The sequence below is a fragment of the Felis catus genome, chromosome B4 (assembly GCF_018350175.1).
Source record: "Felis catus isolate Fca126 chromosome B4, F.catus_Fca126_mat1.0, whole genome shotgun sequence".
Lineage (NCBI taxonomy): Eukaryota > Metazoa > Chordata > Mammalia > Carnivora > Felidae > Felis > Felis catus.
In genome coordinates, this window is record NC_058374.1 from 79,318,277 (window position 1) to 79,345,305 (window position 27,029).

General features: G+C 42.7%; 1 protein-coding gene across 3 annotated transcripts in view; it reads left to right on the forward strand.

The window, feature by feature from the left end:
* Positions 1 to 17,806: 17,806 nt before the first annotated feature.
* Positions 17,807 to 27,029, forward strand: part of EIF4B (eukaryotic translation initiation factor 4B) — a 30,062-nt gene continuing 20,839 nt past the window's right edge. For 2 of the 3 annotated variants that reach the window (XM_006933722.3, XM_003988747.4), the window contains exons 1-2: positions 17,807 to 17,954; positions 26,351 to 26,488. In XM_006933722.3, the coding sequence (XP_006933784.1) occupies positions 17,942 to 17,954; positions 26,351 to 26,488 (151 nt within the window). In that variant the 5' untranslated portion in view covers positions 17,807 to 17,941. Of the gene's footprint in view, positions 17,955 to 18,584; positions 18,616 to 26,350; positions 26,489 to 27,029 lie in introns of those variants that run through there. The other variant, XM_045061846.1, reaches the window with a different exon arrangement.

Genomic DNA, 27,029 nt, shown 5'->3' on the forward strand with positions numbered 1-27,029 from the left:
TCTTGGAAATAAACATTAAAAAAAAATTGTTTAATTAAAAAAATAAATGCCATTTTTCCTCATTACAAAAGTGGAACATGTTCACTGTGGACAATCAGAAAACACAGATGAGCAGAAAAGAAAAGTTTAAAGCCTCCCAAACACCACCACCTAGAGATAACTATTCCCAATACCTTGAGGTGTACCCTTCAGGATTTTTTTTCTTTTTGTTTTTTTTTTTTTTTTTTTACATTTACTTATTTTTGAGAAACAGAGTGAGACAAAGCGTGGGTGGGGGAGGGGCAGGGAGAGGGGGAGACACAGAATCCGAAGCAGGCTCCAGGTTCTGAGCCTTAAGCGGTCAGCACAGAGCCTGATGCGGGGCTCGAACTCACGAACTGTGAGATCATGACCTGAGCCGAAGTCGGACGCTCAACCGACTGAGCCACCCAGGCGCCCCTTCGGGATCTTTCAACATGTACTTGTTTTCATTTCACAAAAGTGAGATTGCATTGTACCCACTGTTTTGCAGTCTCCTCTTTACACATAACAGGCATTTCTGTCCTTGACAATTAATATCCATCTACATAGATTCTCGTAATATTAGTTTTCAGGAGTGACTCGTATTCTCTCAAGGAATGGATATAGCATGACTTGTTTAACCAGTCCCCTTCTAGTTTTTTTTAAAGACATTTTTTTTACTTCTTTTTTAAGTTTATTTATTTATTTTGAGAGAAAGAGAGAGAGAGAGCAGGAGAGAGGCAGAGAGAGAGAGAGGGAGAGAGGGAGAATCTCAAGCAGGCTCCACACCGTCAGCGCAGAGCCCGATGCGGGGCTCCAACTCACCAAACGTGAGATCATGACCTGAGCAGAAACCGAGTCAGATGCTTAACTGACTGAGTCACCAGCACACCCCCAGTCCCACTCTAGTTTTAAATATTTGTGTTGGTTTTTGATGTCTGCTACCATAAATGGAACTGCAACAAACAGCCCTCTGGCTATGTTTTTTAAGTTGTTTCTTTTTTTTTTTTAATTTTATATATAGAGAGAGTGCGAGTGTGAGCTGGGGAGAGGAGAGGAGGGAGAGAGAGAGAATCTCAAGCAGGCTCCACGCTCAGCACGGAGCCCGACGCAGGGCTTGGTCCCACAGCCCTGGGATCATGACCTGAACCGAAATCAAAAGTTGGATACTGAAAGAAATGAGCCACCCAGGTGCCCCCCTCTGGATATTTTTAAATTATTACTATTTTTTAATGTTTATTTATTTTTGAGACAGACAGAGCGTGAGTGGGGGAGGGACAGAGAGAGAGAGAGGGAGACACAGAAACCGAAGGAGGCTCCAGGCTTTGAGCCGTCAGCAGAGAGCCCGACGTGGGGCTCGAACCCACAACCGTGAGATCATGACCTGAGCCGAAGTTGGTCTCTCAACCGAGTCCCCCAGGGGCCCCAATTATTATTATTTCTTAATGTTTATTTATTTTTGAGACAGAGAGAGACAGAGCATGAACAGGGGAGGGTCAGAGAGAGAGGGAGACACAGAATCCGAAGCAGGCTCCAGGATCTGAGCTGTCAGCACAGAGCCCGACGCAGGGCTCGAACCCACAAACCACAAGACTGTGACCTGAGCCGAAGTCAGATGCAGGACTCAGTCCCCAGACACTGGGATCGTGACCAGAGCCAAAATCAAAAGTCGGATGCCCAACACACTGAACCACCTAGGCGCCCCTGTTTTTAAAGTAATCTTGCATTGCAAGTGCTCCCGCAGGCAGCACACTTACCCTGTTAAAATGTGAGGACCCTGCCCACCTCTTTCCCTCAAGCAGAGCCACATTGCCAACTCCACAGACTTTCCGTCCTTCTCTCCCCCTGCACACAGGGCTACCAGACTCATTTCTCGTCTGAACCCACCCGCCTCACCTCTCAACTTCTCCAGGGCGCCCAGGTACCTTACTCTCTTCTTACCTCGGACATAAATCTGTACCCATCTATGAATGCGTCTAAAAGGTGGTATTTTCACCCTGCTGTTTATGTCCCTTATAATAATACCTACTATTTGTATAACGTTTTGAAGCTTATCAACTATTTTATTCAGAGCTACCACTCTTTGAGTGCTCACTGTGTGCCAGGTCCTGGGCGTGGACTTTGACCTAAACGCTCCCTGAGCTTCTCATGATAGGCAAGTATGAGTGGCCCTTTGTAACCGGAGAGGAGACGGGCTTAGGGCAAAGCCAAATGACATGGTGGAAAGGGGTTTGAAGTCAGCCCTGACCTACGTTTGGATCGTTTGGATTGTTTGTTAGCTGTGAGTGTCACAGGCTGTCAGGAAAATTGCCTGTGAACACCTCTAGGCAGGACATGCACTCTGTAACTTACACCACTTCGCAGGGTTCCTCTCGGAACCCTGACGGCTTTTGAATTTGAGACCCCTGAACATATCATCCCAGGTGATCTTTAACAAGGACCTTGTGAGGGACGCCTGGGTGGCTCAGTCGGGTAAGCGTCTGACTTCGGCTCAGGGCATGATCTCGCGGTTTGTGAGATACATATAGTTTTAATCCTATTTTACAAATGAGGAAACTGAGACTCGGCGAGGTTGCATGACTGCCTGAGATCATACAGCTCATGGAGCTAACTGTTACTAGATCTTTTCCCTGATGCCATGCTGCTACCCAGGCATCATCCTGTGCTCGTAGATATGTCCTTAGTGTGTATCCTGGATTGAGGACCCTTGAAGAGAAAGGGCTGCACACGGATGCTGCTCAGGGAAGTACCCAGCCCTGGACCAGTGGGCACTGCGGCAGGAGGCCTGGATTTGGCCCACAATTAGACGGCTGTGTGGTGCCGGGCAAATCTCTTGATTTCCTCACCTGGCCTCCTTACTGCGCTATGTTGGGACTGAAACAAGCTAGGTGGAAAGAGGTTTGGGAAGTAAAAGCGTCATAGAGATTCAAGGAAGGGAGGGGCGGATGTTGATGATAGGGTTAACTTTGTACTTTAATTTGGACGTACCTGTCCTTGTTCAGATGTCAAGTCTGTAGAAGAGTGTTCTTTGCTGCCTCTCTTCTTTGAGTCCCCGGCCCAGTGCAGATAATGAGCCGGTCAAGGGCCCTGCATGGGCACCTAGAAGGTTTGGGGCCACACCACATACCCAGGTAGTGACACTTCCTTCAAGGAGCAGCACAAGCATCCCAACCAGCTGGGGTGCAGGACAGCTGAGCCAGGAGATTCAACCATGGTGAGCAACCCATATCCCCAAAGAATCATTTGTCCTCTGCCCCTAGCTGACATTCTATGAGCACACAGACAGGACTCTGCTAGTTGAGCCATTGCTGCATAACAAAACACACCAAGACTTAGAGGCTTAAGACAGTAACCATTTATACAGGTGTCTGGGTGGCTCAGTCGGTTAAGCATCCGGCTTTGGCTCAGGTCACGATCTCATGGGTCATGAGTTTGAGCCCTGCATCGGGCTCTGTGCTGACAGCTCAGAGCCTGGAGCCTGCTTTGGATTCTGTGTGTGTGTCTCTGTCTGCCCCGCCCCCGGATGTGCGCCCTCTCTCTCTCTCTGTCTCTCAAAAATAAACATTAAAACACACGCACGCACGCGCACACACACACACACGGTAACCATTTATTAGCTCACAACTTTGCAATTTTAGCTGGGCTCAGTCGGACAGTCCTTCTGCTGGTCTCACCTGGAGTTGCTCGTTTGTCTGCAGTCACTGGGACCGGGATAGTCCAAGTTGGCCTCATTCACAAATGAGGTGGTTAGCCGGGGCGGTCAGCCAGGTGCCTTGGTTTTCCTCCATGTGGCTCTCCGGTCAAGATAACCTGGGTTTCTTACATGGTAACAGCAAGTCCCAAAAGGGTGCAAGTGGAAGTTTATGGAGGTCTCTGGAAGTCTGGGCTCCAGAAGTCATACGTTGTCATTTCTGACATACTTATCAGCCAAGGCAAGTCACTAGGCAGTTCCAGATTCGAGGAGTAGGAAAGTAGACTCCACCTTTGATGAAAGAGCTAATATTTTGGTCATGCTTTCCCATCTACCACAAGCTTTATATTTCATCATTCAGTAATTCTCATCAGTTCAACCAGCCTGCACTGATCGAACACCTGATATGCACTAGATATGCAGCTAGATGCTGAGGTATAAAAGAACTCTAAGACCAGGCTACGCAGGAAAAGTCGTGAAAGAATCTGAAATGAACAAAAGTTTACTGGGTGCCTTTCAGTGGAATCCTGGGCTTTGTCTAGGAATCCTTGGGTGTTGTTTGATTCTGTAGGGGTCTGCGCCTTTGTTTATTTTTAATTATAGAATAGTTTATTTTCAAGATTTTTAGAACTTACACTTCTTTTTTTGATTTTTATATTTTAGAGAGAGAGAGAGAGAGCAAGAGCACGTGAGTGGGGGAGAGGGGCAGAGAGAGAGGGAGAGAGAATCTCAAGCAGGCTCCACACTCAGCGTGGAGCCCCATGCAGGGCTTAATCCCATGACCCTGGGATCATGACCTGAGCCAAAATCAAGAGTTGGACACTCAACTGACTGAGCCACCCAGGCTCCCCTAAAACAGGTTATTGGAGTCTGGAATAATCCAGGAAGGCTTCCCAGAGGAAGAGTGGTTTTAGCTGGCCCTCGAAGGCCAGGATTTGCAGAAGGAAAAAGAAGGGGGAAGAGACCAACCCAGGCAAGGCAAGGTCATGGTGGGAAGAAGATAACTTAGCCAGGCTCTGTGGTGAGGTAATCCCTAGCTCCTTCCCTTATTGCATTTAGCTTTACCTTTGATTTGTCTATTAGAGAGTACTTCACTATTCATTTCTCATTTATCCACTGACATACAATAAAAACATTAAACGGGGCGCCTGGGTGGCTCAGTCAGTTAAGCGTCCAACTTCAGCTCAGGTCATGATCTCACGGTCTGTGAGCTCGAGCCCCTTGTGGGGCTCTGTGCTGACAGCTCAGAGCCTGGAGCCTGCTTCAGATTCTGTGTCTCCCTCCCACTCTGCCCCTCCCCCACTTGTGCTCTGTCTCTCTCTTCTCAAAAATAAATAAACGCTGGGAAAAAAATTAAAAAAAAAAAAACATTAAACAGGTGAACTATTTCTTTGGCAATACTTGTCAAGAGCACACAATTAACCATAGATTTGTAAACTGCTGAGAGGCAGGGTTCTGGCTTTTAGTTGTTTCTTAAACACACCTCAGCATTAAAAAGTTTGACCTGCTAAGTGAGAAGGAAAGAGGGAGAACCTGAGCCTGCCAATGTCAAACCAGGCCGTCCTAGCAAACAACCCCAGACTGCCCTCCTGCCCAGCTCCACAGTTGGGTTCAGGTTTGAAACAGTACATGGCAAATTTTTAGCCAAAGTCTTCACCCGTCCCTCTTCTGACTAATAATCACCAGCCCAGGAAGTGGTAACCATGGCATCTTTCATAGCGCAGGTTGGATTTGGGGAATAAAAATAAATAAATAAAAGAATCTTTTTTTAAAAAAGACCCCCTACACTCCTCAAGCAGAAATTCTCATCAAAAAGATTATTACAGGATACATGGCCTTGGAAGAGAGGAAAAACAAACATGTATAAAATACCTCCTGGAGTTTATAATCTAATTAGGAGGATAAAATAAACCAATTACAAAACTAAATAGGAGACCAAGCCAAAAGGATGTCTTAGGACACTGATTGGAATAGGTAGGCTTCTCCTGCAAGACTGAGAAGGTACAGGCTATTCAAGGTGAAGAGAATAGTAATACTGGGAAAACTCAGGGCAAGACAGAAGTTGGGAGTGACAGATAAGGTTAGAGAAGCAAGATGAAGGCAGATTACTAAGTGCTTTCAATGCTAGAGAGCAGTGCCTTGGAAAGAGATGGGATGTGTGTTAGAGTTCTCCAGAGAAAACAGAACCAACAGAAGAGAGAGATTATTTTAGAAATTGGCTCACATGATGACGGACACTGAGAAGTCCCAGGATTTGCCATGTGCATGCTAGAGAACCAGGAAAGCTAGTGGTATAATTCAGTTGAGCCCAAAGGCTGAGAAGCACAGATGTCTGAATTCAGGAGTAGATGGATAACTTAGTATAAGCAGAGAGAGCAAATCTGTCCTTCCAGCTGCATTTGTGGTCTATCCAAGCCCTCAGTGGATTGAAGGATGCCCACCAGCATCAGTGAAGGTGATCTCTATTCACCCTATCAATCTAAATGCTAATCTCTTCCAGAGATACCCTCACACAAGCACCCAGAAGGAGTACTTTACCAGCTCTCTGGGCATCCCTTATCCCAGTCAAGTGGACAGACTTAACCACCACAGAGCCCAGGAAGGTGTAGGCGTGTAGGAAGATTGCTTCAGACACCATGTGCTGGGTGGACAGGGGTAAACTGGGTGGAGATGAAGTGGAGATAGTCCAGAATGGAAAGGAGAATCATAACTAGAGCAGAGGTAGTGAGAATAGGTTGGAAGGGAAGGATGAGCTAGGTGGGCAGTGACCCCTACCACCCTCTCCCTTGCTCACCCAGTGCCAGCCACAGTGGTTTCCTTTTTGGACCCCAAACATTGCCATGCATGCCTTCACCTGAGGGTCTTGGGCTTTGCAGTGCTCTTCCTGGATATGTCATCTCAGTTCCTCGTTTTCCTTCATCTCTATTCCAGTCCCCACCACTGCCAAACACAAAATAACACCCTTCCCCTCCATGGAGCCCCCTAGCTCTTTTACCTGGCTTTGTTTTCCTCCATGGTACATATCACTACCTGAACTAACATATATTTATTCGCTGTCCGTCCATTCCCAATAGGATGTAAACTCCGTATCCCCATTGCCCAGAACAAGGCACACAGTGTAAATACTAAATGAATATTTGGGTTGGTTCTGGGTGAGGAGGTTAATATGATAACAAGGGTTTAGACTGCGACTTGGAAGACAGTAGCACCGCTAACAGAGATAGGGAAGCTGGGATAGAAACATGAGTATGTTCAACTTGGAACAGTTTGAACTTAAGCTAAGAGATAACTGAAAACTCAGGACTAGTCAGAGCAAACCCACAGGGCCAAGGAAGGCAGAATCCAAATTTCCAAAGAGTGAAGAAGAAGAAGAAGAAGAAGAAGAAGAAGAAGAAGAAGAAGAAGAAAAGAAAAAACTGAGAAAAAAAAAGTTTAATGGCAAAGAAGTGTCCAGTACAAGGGGAACAATGTGAGGCCACAAAATAGGAAAGTAAATCACTAGGTTAGAAATAATAAACGATTAGGTCGAATATGAAATATGTCAGAAAAAGGAGATGGGGTCAAGACCACGAGAAAGAACCATTAGGCCTTTTTACAAGGCTGCATTTGGGGGGTGCTGGCTATAGAGGGCCAGATGGGACAGATCATTTAAAGTACACATAGGAGCTGCCCTCCAGAATTTAGGCCAAGGTGAGAAACCCAAAATTGGAGGCATCTATTGAGCCCACTGGGAACTGTGATACAAAGATATGGACTTTGCCCCATCTGAACAGGAGTGACAACAGAAGCTTTGGGAACTGGTGAGTCACTAGAAAGAAAATGTAGAGCACAAGTTGCAACGTGCCCTGGGGGCTACATTGGCCCCCAGATGGGTTTTATGTGGGCTTCACAGGGTTTTAATTTTCCAAATTAAGTCCACTTTTAAATGTTGAAATTTCTTTTTTTAAATATAATTTATTGTCAAATTGGCTTACGTACAACACCCAGTGCTCATTTAAACGTTGGAATTTTCACCCCAAAATCCTTACTTCTGGTATATCTCGTAAAAACTGCAAGATCTAGGGGTGCCTGGGTGGCTCAGTCGGTTAAGCGTCCGACTTCGGCTCAGGTCAGGATCTCACGGTTTGTGAGTTCGGGCCCCACGTCGGGCTCTGTGCTGACGACTCAGAGCCTGGAGGCTGCTTTGGATTCTGTGTCTCCCCCTCTCTCTGCCCCTCCCCTGCTCATGCTCAGTTTCTCTCTATCTCTCAATAATGAATAAACGTTAAAAAAAAATTTTTTTTTTGGGGCGCCTGGGTGGCGCAGTCGGTTAGGCATCTGACTTCAGCCAGGTCACGATCTCGCGGTCCGTGAGTTCGAGCCCCGCGTCAGGCTCTGGGCTGATGGCTTGGAGCCTGTTTCCGATTCTGTGTTTCCCTCTCTCTCTGCCCCTCCCCCGTTCATGCTCTCTCTCTGTCCCAAAAATAAATAAACGTTGAAAAAAAAAAATTTAAAAAAAAAAAAAAAAAAAAAAAAAAAAAAATTTTTTTTTAACAAAAAACTGGAAGATCTAGCTGACGTCAGGCCCCCATTTCACTTGTTAGTAGATGCCTGGGCTGAAGTGTGATTGCTGCCTATAAAGGCAGTATGTAGGGTAGCCTAGGCTACAGTACCAAAATAGAAGGGCCTCAACAGAATGAAGATTTGTTTCTTGTTCAAGCAAAGTCCAGGGTGAATTGGGCAACTCTCCAAGGCGGCTTTCCTCCTAGCAATGACTCAGGGTCCAGGCTGCGGACACCTGATGGCTCTATTTTACCTTGCATTCTTCACAATCAGCAGGGAACAAGAGCTGTTGAGATCAGGCTACTCAGTAGCTTTTACGTGCTTCCCATCTGATGTGACGTATATTACTTCCACTGACAGTCCATCTGCCTGATCTAGTCACATGCACCCCAGCAGGGGGCTGAGAAATGGGGAGCTCACGGGTATTGGGTAAGCAGTAAATGTCTCTGCCACAGGGATCATGTGCTTTGCATGTAATGCCTACATGCAAACGTAGTGCCAATATTAACCATCTCTTTATTATTTAAATAAGGCAGGCTGCCTTAAATCATTCACTTCATCTTCCTGATTCCTGGAGGCATTTGCATTTGGAGCTTTTGCTGCAAAAAACAGAGGAGGGCTTGGGAGAGAACCTTGTGGAATGCAATGAGTGAGTAGCTTCCCACAAAACCTGACATTGGCAGGTGTCTTCCTGCCTTTCCTCTCCTCCCCAAGGTAGCTGCTATAGACAGAAACTGGAGAGTGACCCGGCCATATTTTCCCCACTCTCCTGGGCACACCACTCTGGGATTGCCTGCTTCTTCCCCAAAGGTGAAGATTCTAAATGTTCTTGTGCTACAACCTTTTGCAGACATCAGATTCCTCACGGTCGAGAAGACTCTTCTATATTCGGTCCACTTCTCCCCGCATTGTGTTTCTTCTATCTACCCTTGTTCTGCAGAGCTGACGAGGAACAGAGCTGCAATGAGAATCTGCCTTACTATGCTCCGGACGGTACCAATCCCAGTGCAAAATGCTTTTCAGGAAGACTCAGTTTATGTGTTGTCCCTTGAAAGTGCTTGTTTTATACATCTTATTTTTCCCCTGTGTTTTTCAAAATTATTACCATCATCTGTTCCTCCTTTTCTGCCTTCTTTTGGATTAAATATTTTTTTAGAATTTCACATTGACTCATTTATTGTATTTTTAGCTATACTTCTTCGCGTCATTTTTAATTCTTGCTCTAAGGCTTAGAATATATACCCTTAACCTTTCATAGCCTACTTAGAGTTAATATTGTATCTCCCCAGTTGGAAGAACCATCATCTTTTATGCTATAGTTGTAATACACACATTACATCTAAAGACATAAATTCCACAAGGTTCTAATATTTGCTTTCAATGGTCAAAAGTATTTTAAATTTTTTTTTTCAACGTTTATTTATTTTTGGGACAGAGAGAGACAGAGCATGAACGGGGGAGGGGCAGAAAGAGAGGGAGACACAGAATCGGAAACAGGCTTCAGGCTCTGAGCCATCAGCCCAGAGCCCGACGCGGGGCTCGAACTCACGGACCGCGAGATCGTGACCTGGCTGAAGTCGGACGCTTAACCGACTGCACCACCCAGGCGCCCCAATGGTCAAAAGTATTTTAAAGAAATTAAGAGGGGAAAACAGCCTTTTGTAGTCACACAGCAAGTTCCTATTTTTGATACCCTCTATTCTTTCCTGAAGATGTGAATTTCCCTCTGGTATCATTTCCCCTCAGCTTGAAGAACTTCCCTTGGCTTTCATTGTAATGTAGGTCTACCCACAATGAACTCTTAGTTTTCTCACATCTGAAAATGTATGCATTTGGCCTTCATTTTTTAATTTTTTTCTTTAATTTTAGAGAGAGAGTGCACAAGCAGGTGAAAGGAGCAGAGAGAGAGAGAGAGAGAGAGAGAGAGAGAGAGAGACCCAAGCAGGCTCCACGCTCAGTATGGAGCCCAATGTGGGGCTCAATCTCATGACCCTGGAATCATGAGTCAGATGCTCAACCCACTAAGCCACCCAGGCGCCTCTGGCCTTCGTGTTTTAAACAGCTTTGAGACATTACATACCGAACAATTCACCCATTTGAAGAATTCAATTCAGGAAACGCAGTGGAGTTTAAAGTTCATAGTGGACCAAGCATCATACAATCACTTTTAGAACATTTCTGTCCCGCCCAGAGAAACGCCATACCTTTCAACAGGCGTTCTCCCATCCCTCTCATTCCCCACCCCGCCCCGCCCCCACTAACCAACCACTTTCTGTCCGTATAGATTTACCTACTCTGATCGCTTCACAGAAAGGAAAGCACGCAATATGTTGTGTTTTGTGACTGGCTTCTTTCACTTAGAATAATGCTTCCTCCGTGTTGGGTAGCGCGTATCAGCACAGTCTTTTTTAGTGTCAGATGATATTTTCTCTGGATACAGAATTTGAGAGTGACCCATTTTCTTCATTTGGCACTTTAAAAATCTTGTTTATTTATCTTCTGGCCTCCATCGTTTATAAGGAGCCCATGCCCATTCAAATTGTTCTCCTGTAGGGGCACCTGGGTGGCTCAGTCGGTTGAGCGTTCGGCTCGGGTCATGATCTCATGGCTTGTGAGTTTGAGCCCCACGTCGGTCTCTGTGCTGACAGCTCAGAGCTTGGTGCCTGCTTTGGATTCTGCATCCCTCCCTCACTCACTCGCTCACTCTCTCTCGAGGATAAATAAAACATTAAAAAAAATTTTTTTCAATTGTTCCCCTGTATATGATGGGTTACTTTATTCTGAATGTTTTCAAGACTTTCTTGTTATCATTGGCTTTCATCATTTCAACTGTGTAATAAGCCAATGCAGTTTTCTTCGTATTTATGCTGTTCAGGGTTTGCCGAGCTTCTTGAATCTTAACCAAATGTGGAAAGTTTCTTCAAGTATTCCTCTGCCCCCATCTTTCTCTCCTCTTCTGTTGAGATTTCAGTAGTATATCTTTTTATATAGTCTACAGGTTCCCTGAGGATCCGTTCACTTTTTTTCCCCATCTTTTTTCCCTTCCCTTCGAGATGTAATCATTTCTATTGATCTACCTTCAAGTATAGAGACTCTTTCCTATTATCTATGATCTGCTCTTAATCCCTTCTCATGAAATTTATTTCAGATACTGTATTTTTCAATTCTAACATTTCCATTTGGTTATTTTTTTTAATGTTTATTTATTTATTTAGAGAGAGAGAGAGAGAGCAGCAAAGGGGCAGAGAAAATCCCAAGCAGGCTCTGCACCCTCAGCACGGAGCCCAACACGGGGCTTGATCCCACAAACTGTGAGATCATGACCTGAGGTCAAAATCAAGAGCCAGATGCTTAACCAACTGAGTCACCCAGGTGCCCCTCCATTTGATTATTTTTATATTTTATATTTCTCTGCTGAAATTTCCTACCTTTTCATTCATTACAAGCATATCTTATTTTATCTCAATGAGCACGGTTATAACAGCTGCATTAAAGTCCCCCTCTGATCATTTCAACATCTGGGTCATTTTCAGATTGGCCCTTGTAATCTTACCCCTTGGGAATGGGTCACACTTTCCATGTCCTTTATGTGCTGAATAATTTTGATTGTAACCTGTACATTGTAAATGACATGTTATAGGACTCTAGATTCTGTTTTACCTCTCTGTGGTAGGCAGAATAACAGCCCCTCAAAGACATCCACATCTGAACCCCCAGAACCTGTGAATGTGCTGTCACGTGGCAAAGGAGAAGTAAAGCTGCAGATGAAATTAAGGTTGCTAATTGGATGACCTTAAAATAGGAGGATTATAGTGGATTATCCAAGCGGACCCATTGTATCACAGGGGTCCTTAAAACGGAAAGAAGGAGGCAGTGCCTGGCTGGTTCAGTTGGTAAAGCATGCAACTCTTGATCTTGGGGTTGTGACTGCGAGCTCCACGTTGGGTATAGAGAATTACTCTTTTTTAAAAAGTGAAAGAGGGAGGCATAAGGTAAGTCATAATAGAGTGATCAATATAAGAAGGATTCAACCTGGTGTTTCTGGCTTTGAAAATGGAAGAAGGGGACCAGGAGTCAAGGCATTATACAGATTCTCCTGGAGAGCTTCCAGAAGGAAGGCAGTCCTGCCAACAGTGTGATTTTAGCCCAATGAAGCCCATTTCAGACTTCTGACCCAGAGCCACAACAGAATAAATCCATGTTGTCTGAAGCCACTAAGTTAGCGGTAATTTCTTAGAGCAGGAACAAGAAACAGATGTATCTTCCAAAGATGTTAATGTTTTATTTAAGCAAGCAATGAAATTGGTTAGACCCAAACTGCAAACTCTCTCTCACTTGAAATAGATAAGCAGCTTAGATCTTAGTTCAGTTCTCTCTCTTTTTTTTCCTTTCCTCAGCTGAACTGTTTACAGCCTGCTTTATGTATTCATGGTACAAGGACCAGCCAGAGACTTGGACAGAATCAACACCAGAACTCTGCTCTCTTCTTTATAAGATTCCTCCTCACTTTGTGACAGCAGAGACTGTCCTGGGCAATGCCTTCCTCATGGCAGAAATGTGGCAGGTTTCTTCAGTACCCTGGTCCACACCAGGCTGTAATATCCCCTGTTGGTACCTTTTTCCAAGTTTCAGCTCTCCTCCAAAATGTTTGCCTTTATTCCACAGCTTTCAGATAGTTGTGGGTTTTCTAAATTTTTGTCCAGAGTTTATCTATGAGAGAGTTGATCCTCTGCCATTTACCATGCCAGAAACAGAACCCCTGTATAATGTTGATATATATATTTAAAGCTAACCTGGGGCGCCGGGTGGCTCAGTCGGTTAAGCGTCCGACTTCGGCTCGGGTCGTGATCTCGCAGTTCGTGGGTTTGAGCCCCGCATCAGGCTCTGTGCTGACAGCCTGGAGCCTGCTTCGGATTCTGTGTCTCCTTCTCTCTCTGTTCCTCCCCTGCTCACACTCTGTCTCTCTCTCAAAAATAAATAAAGATTTAAAAAATAACTTAAAGCGAACCTGACACAGTCAACACTCAGTGATAAAAACTTTTATTTTGGAGAAATACATATCTTTAAAGCACTGATATATTTTGCTTAGATTGTGAGGACATAAAGCGGCAAACAACGATCATTTGATTATTTCAGCTACCCAAGATTAACAAAACAGAAATAACTGGTATATGAACCATATTCCATTATTAATGGATTGGCTTAGTCCTGGTTATCTGAGGAATGTTTTTGCCAGTTTCCCTAGGAGGAAGATCATAATATCCACAATCAGCATCTCAGATTCATAAAATGACAAAATTAAAAAAAAAATCTTTGAAATCATCTAATTTAATGCCTTTGTTTCACAGATTAAAAAACTAAGGCTTGGAGAAGACAAAGGGAATGCTTTAACTAAAGCTTATTAGTGTAACTGAGATTTTAAAAAGGTCAAGCTTCTATATATAATTATTTATAAATATATATATTAGAAAAAGGGTAGTTTTCCAAAAAAAAAAAAAAATGTAGACAATTTCAATGACAATTGTAAGGACAATCGTAAGAACCTCAAATACTAAATTAAGCCAACTAGTTTAGTGAATTCAGACTCCAGAAAACAAATATAAACTTACATGCATTTGCTTGTTTTATTTTTAACTTAGTTTCCCAACATTTTTCAGTTTTGACTAGTCAGTCTAAAGGGAGAAATCTTTTTTGCTTTTTTCCTGTGGAAGAAGCCACTGCTTTTAAGGGCTATGTTTTCCAGTTCAATGAACAATAAATATATCCAGGCATATAAGTGCATAATATGCATTATGAGAACTTCTTGAAATCTCCTGAATGAATGTAAATTTCTTGAAAATCTGACTTTAGCACCAGCAAATACATATTGAGCACCAAGAGTGTTCCAGAGGGGCGCCTGGGTGGCTCAGTCAGTTAAGCGTCTGATTTCAACTCAGGTCATGATCTTGCTGTCTGTGAGTTCGAGCCCCGCGTCGGGCTCTGTGCTGACAGCTCAGAGCCTGGAGCCTGTTTCAGATTCTGTGTCTCCCTCTCTCTCTGACCCTCCCCCGTTCATGCTCTGTCTCTCTCTGTCTCAAAAACAAACGTTAAAAAAATTTTTTTAAAAAATTAAAAAAAATAAAATTGTTAAGGTGTGTTTAAAAAAAAAAAGTGTTCCAGATGCTAATGCATGAAAATCGCAAAGATAATCAAAATGGATGCAACCCGAAGTTGATAGACCAGGAGAGAAGGCAGTTCAAGAAGGAAGGTGACAAGTGTCAAAAGGAAGGTGCAGACAGTCCTGGTGGGGTTCTGAGAAAGGCTCAGGAAAGGCTTCCTAGAAAAGGTGACATTTGAAGAGCCCTTAAAGGATAGATTTTATTGGTGACCCATTTGGTAGTGAAAGAGGAAAGAGTATTCCAGGCAGAGAGAAGAGCAAAAAGACTCAACATTAGGAAAGCACTGGGTATCCACGACTGGAACATGACCTTAGACAAAGAAGGATAATAGGAAGTAAGTATGAACCAGGAATTTGTGACTGGAGTATATACAACCTTGCATGTCTGCCTCGGCTATAGAGTCATGGAAGGTAGTCAGCAGGGGAATGTTTTCAGACCAATGCTTTAGGAAAATAAATCTGGTAGCTACTTATCACATGGACTGAGGCAGGAATGTCTATAGTCAAGAAGACTCATTAAGAACTAATGTAGTGGTCAGGGAGAGAAATGACAAGGGAAACAACAGGAATGTGGAAAAGAGGATATGAACATGAGATGCTGCAAATGTCAGGACTTGGCATTTTTGATATCAAAACAAGTGATTTTTGGTAACGAATTTCTGACCCACAGAAACTGAGACAATAAATGTTTATCATTTTATGCCAGTAAGTTTCAGAGTAATTCATTATAGAGCAATGGATAATTAACAGTTTATTCCTTCTGGATTTCTTCAGAACAAATGATACCAAGTGGTTGCCATAGACTTATTTTTTTTAACAGTTTTATTTTTTAAGAAGTCCTTGGGAAACTGGAAAGAACGTGGACCTGAGAGACAGCTCTGGGTTTGCAGCTCTGCCACTTGTTGGCTGTGTGTACTTGGGTTAGGTACACATTGTTTCTGAGCTTCAGAGTCATTATCTAAAAACAGGATTAAGGGGCACCCGGGTGGCTCAATCAGTTAAGTATCTGACTCTTGGTTTCGGCTCAGGTCAGGATCTCCCGTTCGTGGGTTCGAGCCCCATGTCGGGCTCTGTGCTGATGGTGTGGAGCCTGCTTGGGATTCTCTCTGCTCCTTCCCCAGCCAAAATAAATAAGTAAACTTAAAAAAATTAAAACAGGGTTAATATTTACCTTAAAGGGCCACCGTGAGGACTAAATAAGCTAGCCTGTTAAGTGCTTGATATAACCCTAGGATATATTAGGTGCTTGGTAACAAAAAGTCTCTCCCTACCCCATGGCCCAACCTCATCTAGCTTTTCTGTGAACTTTCCGAAATCTACAATCCCCAATAGCCAAAGCATTTTTCCATAATTCCTGAATATCATTCCCTTTTAGTGATCCGAACCAGAAGAAATACAAAATCTCAGGCTTACCCCAGTCCTACTGAACCGGAATCTGACTTTTAACAAATTCCCCAGATGATATGTGTAAATTCATCAAGACATGAGAAGTACTGGACTAGTACATATCTCAAACTTAATATGGGCAAAACAGAGCCCACGCACCTCTCCAAACCTGCTTCACCACAGGCTTTGCCACCTAAGTAAATGGTATCATCCGGGTGTTCATGCCAAAAACATGAAGTCAGATTTGATAGTTCCTTCTCCTGTGCTCTTCACATCTAATCAATCCTCAAATCTAATTCCAAAATATATCTGCATCTGTCTCTTTCCATCCCCACACTCACATCTAAGGCACCAACTTCTGTCACCAGGATTACAGCAACCAGGTCAACTTATCCAGTAGGTACAGCAGGCACAGTGCCTGGGCTCTACTGTACTTTTAGGGGCCCTCAAACACATTTTATTGTAAAATTATAATAAAAAATAAATGTTTAGCTCAAAAAGTGTTTCAACGTATAATATTAGTATACTGGTCATTACCCCAACAGTCATAAAATGTAATTTTATCAATAATTCTGATAAGTTCTTACATATACACTCATGTAACTACCACCTACAGCAAGACACTAAGTAATCCTTTTCAAAATTTCATTTCACGTCATGACATTCCTTTGCATACCGTCTTTCCATGCTTTCCCAACCCACCTGGAATAAGAGCCAAACTCCTAAACCTCGTTTACAAAGGCTCACATGATTCAACCCCTAACACTGTCTCAACCTTCACCTTGTACCACTCTTCTCCTGCCCCTCTCATACCCCAGCCTTTAAATTCCTCAGCTTGCCAAGATGGTCGTGCCCTGGAGCTTATGACCTAGCTGTGCATCCTCTACCTTCTCCCAAAGCTCTTCCTAAAGACATACACAGGGCTGGCTATTTCTAATCCAGATGTTTAAATGTCAATTCCCCAGAGGCCTTTCCTGACCAGGCAATATAAAGGTGTACCCAGGAGTGCCTGAACGGCTCAGTTGGTTGAGCATCTGACTCCCACTCAGGTCATGATCTCACAGGTCAAGTTCAAGCCCCACATTGGGCTCATTGCTGTCGGCACAGAGCCTGCTTCAGATCCTCTGTCCGCCTCTCTGCTCCTCTCGTGCTCATGCTCTATCAAAAATAAACATTAAAAAATAACAATAAAATTTTAAAAATTCAGTTGCACCCAATCATCTTTTAATAAAATCACCTTAATTATCTGCGGGGTGCTTATTTATAACATTTATTCACTGCTTATTGTCTGTCTTTCCCTCAGTGGACCATTCATTACATCCTTTGGAGCTGTGCTTTCTGTTGTATCAAAAAATGCCAATAAACAGTGCCTGACAGAAGGTAGTCGCTCAATGATAATTCTCGTTGAATAAAATACTAATACAGCATATAAATATGTAATAAAACGTAGCATTAACTAGAGAAAGCACGGATAGCACTTGGCTGTGAAATCATAGCGCCTGGATTTGACTAAACCTAGCCCATAAAATGAAAGACTAAATGAGGTAAAAGTTCGTGGTAATTAAATGTTCGATATTTGTTATTCTTATTTCTTCTAAACATGCCCAATTAAAACCATCCTTATGCAAGATATTGGACTTGTTTTGCTTTACCAGAAAGTTACTTTTTTTAAAGCTCAGTAAATTAACCACATATGTCTTCACACGTGGAAAATAAAAGGAAAACAAACTTAGAATCTCCCCTTTCATAAAGTCAATTGTGGCACTCCCATTCCAGGTTCCAGCCCGCCTCCATTCGGTCCCAGACAACTGGGGCCCGGGGGCCCCGCCCCTTCCGCTTATCCGCCTGGCAGGAAGTCGGCCGATCGGGAAACCCGCCCCTTCGCGCGCAGTCCTACGTAAAGCGAGAGGGGTTTCGCGACAGCCCAGGCCTCCCCCACCCCCCCCCCCCCCCCGCTTTGGCCACATGTCGCGAAGGTCTTCCCGTCGGACGTCGCACCACCTCCTCGCGCTGCTTTACGAACCTAGAGCAGCACCGCCCCGCCTCCTGTCTCCCTCCTCACTTCCCCGCCCCCTCCCAGTTTCGCGTCTCCCAGCCCGACGCTCCCGCTATAATCACGTGATTGCCTCATCCGGGTCCTTTGCGTTCTCTCTCCCTCTCCCAACATGGCGGCCTCAGGTGAGTGAGCGGCCGAGCGCGGCCAAGGACCAGGCTCATTAGCTACTCTCTGAGCCTGATCCACTTATTCCCTGGAGTCGGGGAGCGGGCGGCACCGCTTTCCTTCGGACTCTGGGGCTGCGGCAGGCTGGCGGCTTGGCCATGTTAGGTTATCGCCTCGGGATGTTTGGGGGGAGGGGAACGTGTCCTTCCCCTCCCCCCTCACACTCTTTTCACCCCGTCAGCGCGAGGTTGGAGCGGGGAGTAATGGCTTGAGTTGGAGTGATGAGGCTCAGGAAGATCTGTGGGAGGCGTGAGGCCTTCTCATAGACGTGAAGCACTGTGTCCGCGTGGAGGAAGGAAGGAGGCAGTTGGCGCGCGGACGGGTGCACACTAGACTACGTCTCCGAGGCGCGAGGCCGTAGCGGACGGGAGTGGGGGCAGGGGAATAAAGAGGGGGGGCAGTTAGAACACGAGCGCGAGTCGGTGGAGGGGCGGGGGAAGGCGACGACGCGCGTGCGCGGTGAGAGAGAGGAGGGTAGCGGCGACCGGCGCGCCTTAAAAGCACGCGCGAGAGTCCAGATGGGAAGGTTTTACGTGCATGTGTTGCCTTCCCTTATGTCCTTCCACTCTCTGCTGTTCCCTTTTTAGAGTGTGGCCCGGCCCATGTATTCTTCTAAGGGTAAATCTGTAACGCTTGGAGGTTGAAGCCGCTGGAGTTAGGTGGGGGTGGGGAACCCAGTGTGGCGCGCCCACGTGTTGGAGGAGAAAAAGCAAGGATGGAGACCTGTATTTCCTCTAGGGTTTTTTTCTTAGTACGTATTTACTGACCGCAAACTATAAGCTAGGCATAGTTCTAGCTTGGGGATGGATAAAATGGTGAACAAGGTTAGATCCCTTGACAGCTTCCATTTTGGTTTATTTGGATAGCTCCGACGCTAGAGTTCAGCTTTATTTATTTGTTTTAAAGATAACTGCACAATTCCTGGGGAGTAGTTTTAAAATAATAACTAGTGGATAGAGTAGGTTTCCTTTTTGGACGAGTTTGGAGTAAGGAATACCAGTGTCCTTCAAGTCCGCTTGCTTTTCTCATTGGCATTGGGGGGTGTGGAGCATTTTCAGCATTCATTTTAGTTTGGGGGATAATATGGTTTCTTTCCCCCGCATGATCATATATTGTATGAAACATTGCTCGAACCCCTGCTATCTCTGGACACTCCTTTCTCACCAAGAATTTCCTCTCTATTAACCTAGGCTAAGAATTATGTGTGTTTTTGGAATATGTTGAGGGAATTGAAGTGCGTTTGAACATAATGCCTTTTATTGATGTAGCACTTGACAGTTGACCAGGCATTTTTGTGTTGTGTTGTCTCATTTGATCCTCTGAGATAATGTAGGCAGATGGTGGTGTCTCCCAGCTGAGAGAAATGAAATTATTTGTTCAAGGTCACATGGCTGCAGGTAGCAGAGCAAGGTTGAAATCTTTGAGACTCCTGACTCTTATCTGCTGTCAACTTGGAAGTAACAAGGTTGGCTTCTGTGTCATCACATTTTGGGGATCGACCCAAAAACTTCATCTAAATTAGAGTACTTACTTGGCCTGAATTTGCCATCTTGGCAGCTGTCATAATTTAGTGAAAAGCTTGTATTCCCTTTCACCATAACTTGTAGCACTTTTAGAGTTGGAAGACATAATAGCAATCTGTGCCCTTCATTTTACAGAATTGAGTGAAATCTGGACTGGTTAAAGGAATTTGCTTAGTGATGTCCCCTTCTCCTGTTCTTCCACATTTACTCTACCCCCTTTGAAGCCCTCATCTCCTGTCTTTAATTTGGTTCCGTAAATCTTTTTAGCTTTGTAGTATGCATAAAGGGACACTATACTAGTATCTGAGAGAACAAGGTTACATCTGACAGTCTGCCCTTGAGGAATTTGGGATTTGTCAAATTTCTTTTCCAACTTTGAAACTTTTCCTGTCATTGATTTTGTTGAGTGGCCAATGTTCCCAGATATGGCTGTGTTAATGAGACTATTCTTGGGGCACCTGGGTGTCTCATTTGGTTGAAGCATCCAACTTCGCTTTAGGTCATGATCTCACAGCTCCTGGGTTCCAGCCCCACATCGGACTCTGCCGACAGCTCAGAGCCTAGAGCCTGCTTCAGGTTCTGTGTCTCCCTCTCTTTCTGCCCTTCCCCAGCTCACGCTTTGTCTCTCTCTCAAAAGTAAATAAAAGTTCACAGTCCTCTTGTAAGTGAGACGGAAAAATTCTTCACAGCAATACCAGTGTCCACTTGAACCATTATGGATTTTCAAGAACTGAAAGTGCCCAGGAGCAGGTTACTGAAATGCTGTCTTTACTGACAGGGAATCAAATGTGTTTGATATAGGTTAACGTTTTTTGAGACAAATGCTTTCAAATTGGAAATCGTGCTTGTATGCACAGAACACCTTTAATTTACCTAACTTAAAAATTCCATGTGTGTCATCTTGTTTATCTTCACGGGGAGAGGATGGTGTCCCAATAGTTTTTTCATACAGTGCTGGTCCTTATAGTTCAAAATAGTTTCATTATATGCTGTTCACATACAGGTTTCCCTTGCTACCCAAAAGTAAAGTAGGGCATTTTGTGTTTTGTTTTAGTTTCATTTTTATTTGAGAGAGAGTTGGGAGGGAAAGGGGCAGAGGGAAGACAATCCCAAGGAGACTCCATGCTCAGTGCAGAGCCCAACACGGGGCTTGATCCTATGACTCTGGGATCTTGACCTGAGCTGAAATCAAGAGCCAGATACCCCAAAAGTAGAGCATTTTGTAAGTTGAAGTAAAATAAAGCAAAGAAGCAATTACCATTAGTTTTTAGTGATTTTTTTTTTTTTTTTTTTTTTTTTTTAGCATTCCCGAACCCAAAAAATAATCTCAAGGTTTACTGACACCTTAGGACATGTCTTGCTAACAAAATAAAGCACAGATGATCACAGACACAGTTCAAAGCTATGGTGGCTTGATGCTGAGTATAGTTCTGAGGGAACAAGCGTGGATGTGCCACTCTCAGTTGGAAGTGTGCTCTGCCTCTATAATGGCTCACTGGAAAACAAATCCTGAAAGCTATTTTCGCTTTTTTTTTTTTTTTTTTTTTTTTGTAAACAGGTTTAGGTTTTTGTTTTTTAAGTTGTTTTTTTTTTTTAATGTTGAGAGAGTGTGCACGCACGAGAGGGGGAGGGGCAGAGAGGGCGGGGCCACAGAATCTAAAGCAGGTTCCAGGCTCTGAGTTGTCAGCACAGAACCCAATGCAAGGCTGGGTCTCAAACTCACAAAACGTGAGATCGTATCCCGAGCACTCAACCAACTGAGCCACCCAGGTGCCCCTTTGCTTTTTGGGTTTGTTTGTTTTGTTTTTGTAAGAGCAAAAGTCCTCTTTGGATTTCTTTTGGTTAGGAAAAACAGGTAACAGCCTAAATCATAAAGGCAAAGTGACATAATGCAAACTTTTGAAAAGTGAGGGCTACCTGTATTACCTATCTTCAGATCCCATCCTCTACCATATATTTGTTATTCTGGGAGTAGGATACCTAGATTCAGGAGGCCAAGATTAAAACTCATAAAAATTCAAGGACAAAAACAGGAAGTAGTGTCAAAGTAATACATAGTGTTTCTTTCTAACTAATGTCATTTTAAATATATATATATATACATATAAATACATGTATATATATGTATACATATATAAAGCTTGAAACAGCTTTAAGGTATAATTCACATACCATATGTGTGGCTTGATAGAATACTCTGACACTTTGTATTAGTCTCAGAACATCCTAGAATGCATTCACTTTTCATGATGGAGAAAGAATTGATGAGTATTATTTTTAAAAAACAAGTGCATGTTTCTAATTATGTGTAAGTACACTTAAAAGTGCACACACCAAAGTCAATTTGAATTTTTATAGCTCTTCACTTACAGAAAGGTTCTAAGTTCTTTGTGTAGTGGTTAGCATGATGCGTATTGGGTGCTTGCTTTATATATTTTATGTAAATGACCAAATTGAGTGAGGAAAAGTAAGGGGAAGATGATAGGGCATTTTGCTAGGATTGTGTCCCTGTGAAGCAAGTTGAGTCATGTAACAGAACTGGTGGTTGAGGTGGTGAAGCTTATGAGTTCTGACTTGGTTTTTATTCTCTACTATGCTCAGCTATAGTGCAGTAAAGGTGAGGCTGCTTAACATCATGATATTGCATTGTATGAAACCTCTTGTCATGGGTGGGCTCTAAACAGCAGTGGAATTAGTCTAGTTCTAGGCACTCTGGTATAGGTGTTCTGATTGCATTTGTACAGTATTGTTTCTTTAAGGAAACATTTGTTAGTCACTAATTCATTTTTAATTTTGGAGGGTTTGGCAAGACTCACTACCCACAAAGAAATGCCTTGCCTATTAGAAGTCATTTCTCCCACCATCTGTTTCTTGGTATTTACAACTATTCTGAACATTTCATATAAATTAAGTCATATAATACAGGGACTTTTGTTACTAACTTCTTTCATTTAGCATATTTCCAGCATCCATCCATTATTGGTGGATGTATGGGTACTCATTCCTTTCTATTGCAAAATCTATTGTATGGACATCTACATTTTATTCATTCATTGTTTGATACGAGTTTGGGTTATTTACAGGTTTTGCCTATTATGAATAATGCTGCTGTGATCTTGTACAGGTTTTTATGACACTTTCTGATTTCTTAGTCTGTAGCTACTAACATTCAGAATTGATAACCCTATAAAATAAGTGGGACTTAGTCTGGCAAGATCTAAAATTAAGAAACTTAAGTTTTGACAGAGCCTTATCTGAACATTAAGAGCTTTCTGAATTCTCCTTCCTAAATAAGAAATAAGAGTTAAAGATGCAGAAGTAGGACTGCATTGTATAACAAATAAGCTTTACTGCTTATAGTGCTTTAAGGTGTCCTCTTTTGAAATAAAGATGTAGCAGCTAGTCAGTAATTTTGTCACTTCAGTATCTGTGAGTTGGTATTTTTAGTAAAAGAATGGAGTGATAGCAGGAAGACGTTCTGAGAAAACTAAAGGAATCCTGTTTGTTTGGGGTTTTTTTTAATGTTTTTATTTATTTTTGAGACAGAGACAGCATGAGCAGGGGAGGAGCAGAGAGAGAGGGAGACACAGAATCCAAAGCAGACTCCAGGCTCTGAGCTGTCAGTACAGAGTGTGACACAGGACTCGAACTCACGGATCATGAGATCATGGCCTGAGCCGAAGTCGGACGCCCAACTGACTGAGCCACCCAGGCGCCCCAAGGGATCCTGTTTTTTATATGGGGCTAACATTCCCTTTTGTTTGTCCTTTTATTTATTGATGTACAACCCACTTAAACCAGTGGTTCTCAATCAGGAGACAATTTTATCTCACCCACGCAGGGGTAATTTGACAGTGTCTGAAGGCATTTTTGGTTGTCACAGCAGGGTGGGGGTTTTGGTACTGGCATCTGATGAGTAGAGGCTGGGGATGCTGTTAAACATCCTATAGTACACAGAACAGCCCCACCCCAAAGAATCACCTAGCCTAGAATGTCAATGGTGTGGAACTTGAGAAACTCTAAGAGTTAAGTTGATCAGTTGTATTATTTTTTTTTTATTAAGCAGGCTCCCCATCTAGTGCGGTGCTTGAACTCACAACCCTGAGATCAAGACCTGATCCAAAATCAGAAGTCGGATGCTTGACCGACTAAGGCACCCAGGCATCCCTAGTTGTATTTATTTATTATAAGAAACCCTGTTTATCGAGGAAACAAATGTTTGGTTTCTTGTTTAAGGACTTGTAGACTTAAAACGTTTTTGAAAATGCTTTCTTCTAAGCTCTTTTATTTAATCTATATGAGTACATAAAGTACCTACTGCTTGTTCGGTAAATTGTAGTAGTAATTAAGTCAGCAGGCAGAGGATTTAATAACATTTTTGAGATGTGTGTTTTCTCCCTTAATCCATGTAGGTTTGGCCTTAAATAATTGGGACACTTAATTGTCTATTACTTGAGGTGGTTGGTTTAACTTTTTAACCCGATTCACATCAGATTTAAAGGAAATTAAGAGTTGGACCAGTTCAATCATGTGGCAAGGGATTGATAAACCTGGAACATTAAACAATGCTTTACTTACACAGAGAATGTTGTTGAAATCCTAAACATGTCATGGGCCCAGATATTGGATGAGCAAAGGGCATGGAGGATTTAGATAACATCGTTTCTCAGTTAGTGGAGTAAAATAGTGGAACAAACATTGGCACCCACTTTAGTTGACTGATTTTACTTCTTAAGGGCCAGTTAATTCCTTTAAATCTGTTTATATTTTGACTAAGTCAGTGCTGCTACTAGATTTAAAGAAAGATGAGTTACAGATCTTGTGAAAGAATTTTAGCCTGTCTTTAAATGAAGGCTATCCGTAACCTGGTGATTTCTCAACCAGAATTTTTTGGAGGGGACAGCAAAAGAACCCAAGGGAAAGAGAGATATGTGATTTAAAAAGACATTCTGAAATAAACAGTGCTTTAATTATTTTTAGTTGTGATGTTTATTTTGAAATTTCCAGTAACATTAAAGCAGAGTATGAGAGGTGTTGGTCAAGAGTCACAGGTTTAAAAAAAAAAAAAAAAGGCAAGGGGTAAAGTTGAGAAACTACAATCTAGAAAGTTGGTATAAGCCAAAATCAGACCAAAGAACAGGCTAATTCCAGATTTCTGCTGTTTTGGTATTAGATATACATACAGAACAAAGGGGACAGAGATGCTTTAACCAAATTATTTTTATGTTGAACTTTACTTCATTGTATGGACTGACCATCAGTTCTATTTTTATTTCCCCAGTGACCAGTCAGATTAATAATTTGGTATTAGCTGATGATACTAGGTTAAACCCCATGAGGGTAACAAGGATCTCTAGCTAGCATCATATTAGTCCCCAACACTGTTTTGATTTACAGGATATGGAAAAGACAAAAATAAGCATTCCACCTCAGAGGTATGCTTTCTGTCTTGTTCAAATTTGCTTGTTAAAATTTTTCCTAGGCCTTTTGCATAAAGCGAGGGGCAATATCAATGCTATAGGACCCTTCTTAGTGCATCCAGAGGCTGTTCATAACATTCATAGCAAACAGGTCATCTTTATTTCCTGAAAGTTGGATTTTAAAGAAAGGTCCTGGGTGAGAGCAACCTTCAGTTAAACAAATGGTTGCATCATGTTACAAATTTTTAGTCTTCTTGGACTGAAAATTAGATGAGAATTGGAACATGGAGGAGGAACTCATGATTATAAAAACCATGAAACTGATCTTTGTTACAACAAAAGCTGCTTGCTTTTTTCATATGTAGGGGCTACTCTCAGGAGCCAGTCTTAGAACTTTATTTAGTCCTTTTGGCTCTTCTGCATTAGCTGTTGATAGATGCCATCTCAGAAGAGGTTCTGAGAACTAGATAGAGAGCCAAGGTTAGTCCACTAAATAGAACCATTTGGAAATTCCTAAAGATTTCATAAACACAGAACATTCAAATGTGTTGGGTCTTAGGGGCTTCATATGTTTTACCTTTAGTGCCCTATCTCATCTTCATACGTGGTGTTATGGTAAAGAAGGAGAGAATTTTTTTTCCTAGAGGGCAGGGAGATCCAATTTTGTATAGTCTTAATCATACCCCCCATTACACACACGCACACACAATAGAACTACTAACAGGCTTCTTAGAGGCTGGGGCTCCTGTGGGAAGAGCCCTAGATTTGGTATCCAAAACCCTGGGTTTAATTCTAGCTCTGCTATCTAATATCTCTGTAACTGTAGGATAGTCATGTAACCTCTCTGAGACTTAGTTTTCTTTTTTGTAAATTGATAGCAATGATTCCTACTTTGTGTGGTTATTTTACAAGTATCAAACAATCCTCATAAATACCATTCAGAATATGTTATTAGGGGTAGGAGTTTTGTTTTAGTTCTTTGTATACCAGAAGCTACAAATGTAGTCACCTGTCTTAAACCCAAGTACTTACTAAACTAAAATTTTCAAATGATACACGAGTGAATATAGTAGAAAATAAAAGGTTGCCCCCATCCCAGTCTTAATGTTGAAAATCTTTTGTTGTTGTTGTTTTGTTTATTTTTGAGAGAGACAGTGCAAGCAGGGGAGGGGCAGAGAGAGAGAGGAAGACCCAGAACCCAAAGCAGGCTCCAGGCTCTGAGATGTCAACACAGAGCTCTATGTAGGGCTCGAACTCACGAACTACAAGATCATGACCTGAACCAAAGTACGATGTCTAACCGACTGAGCCACCCAAGGCGCCCCTATGTTGCTTTCTTTTCACAGCGCATTGTACGACTCTTTTAAATACCCAAGTAATGGTAAATAACCTTTTGCTTTTTTAAAACAGCAAAAAAGAAGAATAAGAAGGGGAAAACTATCTCCCTAACAGACTTTCTGGCTGAGGATGGAGGGACTGGGGGAGGAAGTACTTATGTCCCCAAACCAGTCAGCTGGGCTGATGAAACAGACGACCTGGAAGGAGATGGTAATTTTTTTAGTTTCCATCATGCTTGAAATTTTCATTCTCTTCTGAGACAAAACTCATTCCATAATAATAGTTCACACGTGTAATCTGAAAAGAATTTAATCGTTTTGTAAAACCTTAGGTCTAAGTTTGTGCATTTCATAGAATTTTAGGTTTAGGCGATAAGAGTTCATGATGAGGGACTGAAATTGTGATTCAGGAGAACTTAGTACTAGTTCTCCCTCTTGTTAACATACTTTTCTCAAGCCTTTTAATCCTCATTTTCATTGGAAAAGTTAAGGACTAGATTACTAAAATTGTATGATATCCTGTTATTACAGCATAATCTATAAGCTGTTTATACCCAGAGTTAAGGAATAATTTGTTCTAGGAACTATTTTTATGAAGGCATGGGTAAACAAAAATGGTCTGAGGAACAGGATGGAATTGAGTTGTTTTTTGTAAAGAGGGGGATCAACCATAAGGAAAACACTTTGTCCACCCAAAAAGTTAGGAATATGAGAGTTGTCAATAATGTTTAAATACATTTGGAATGAGAGGG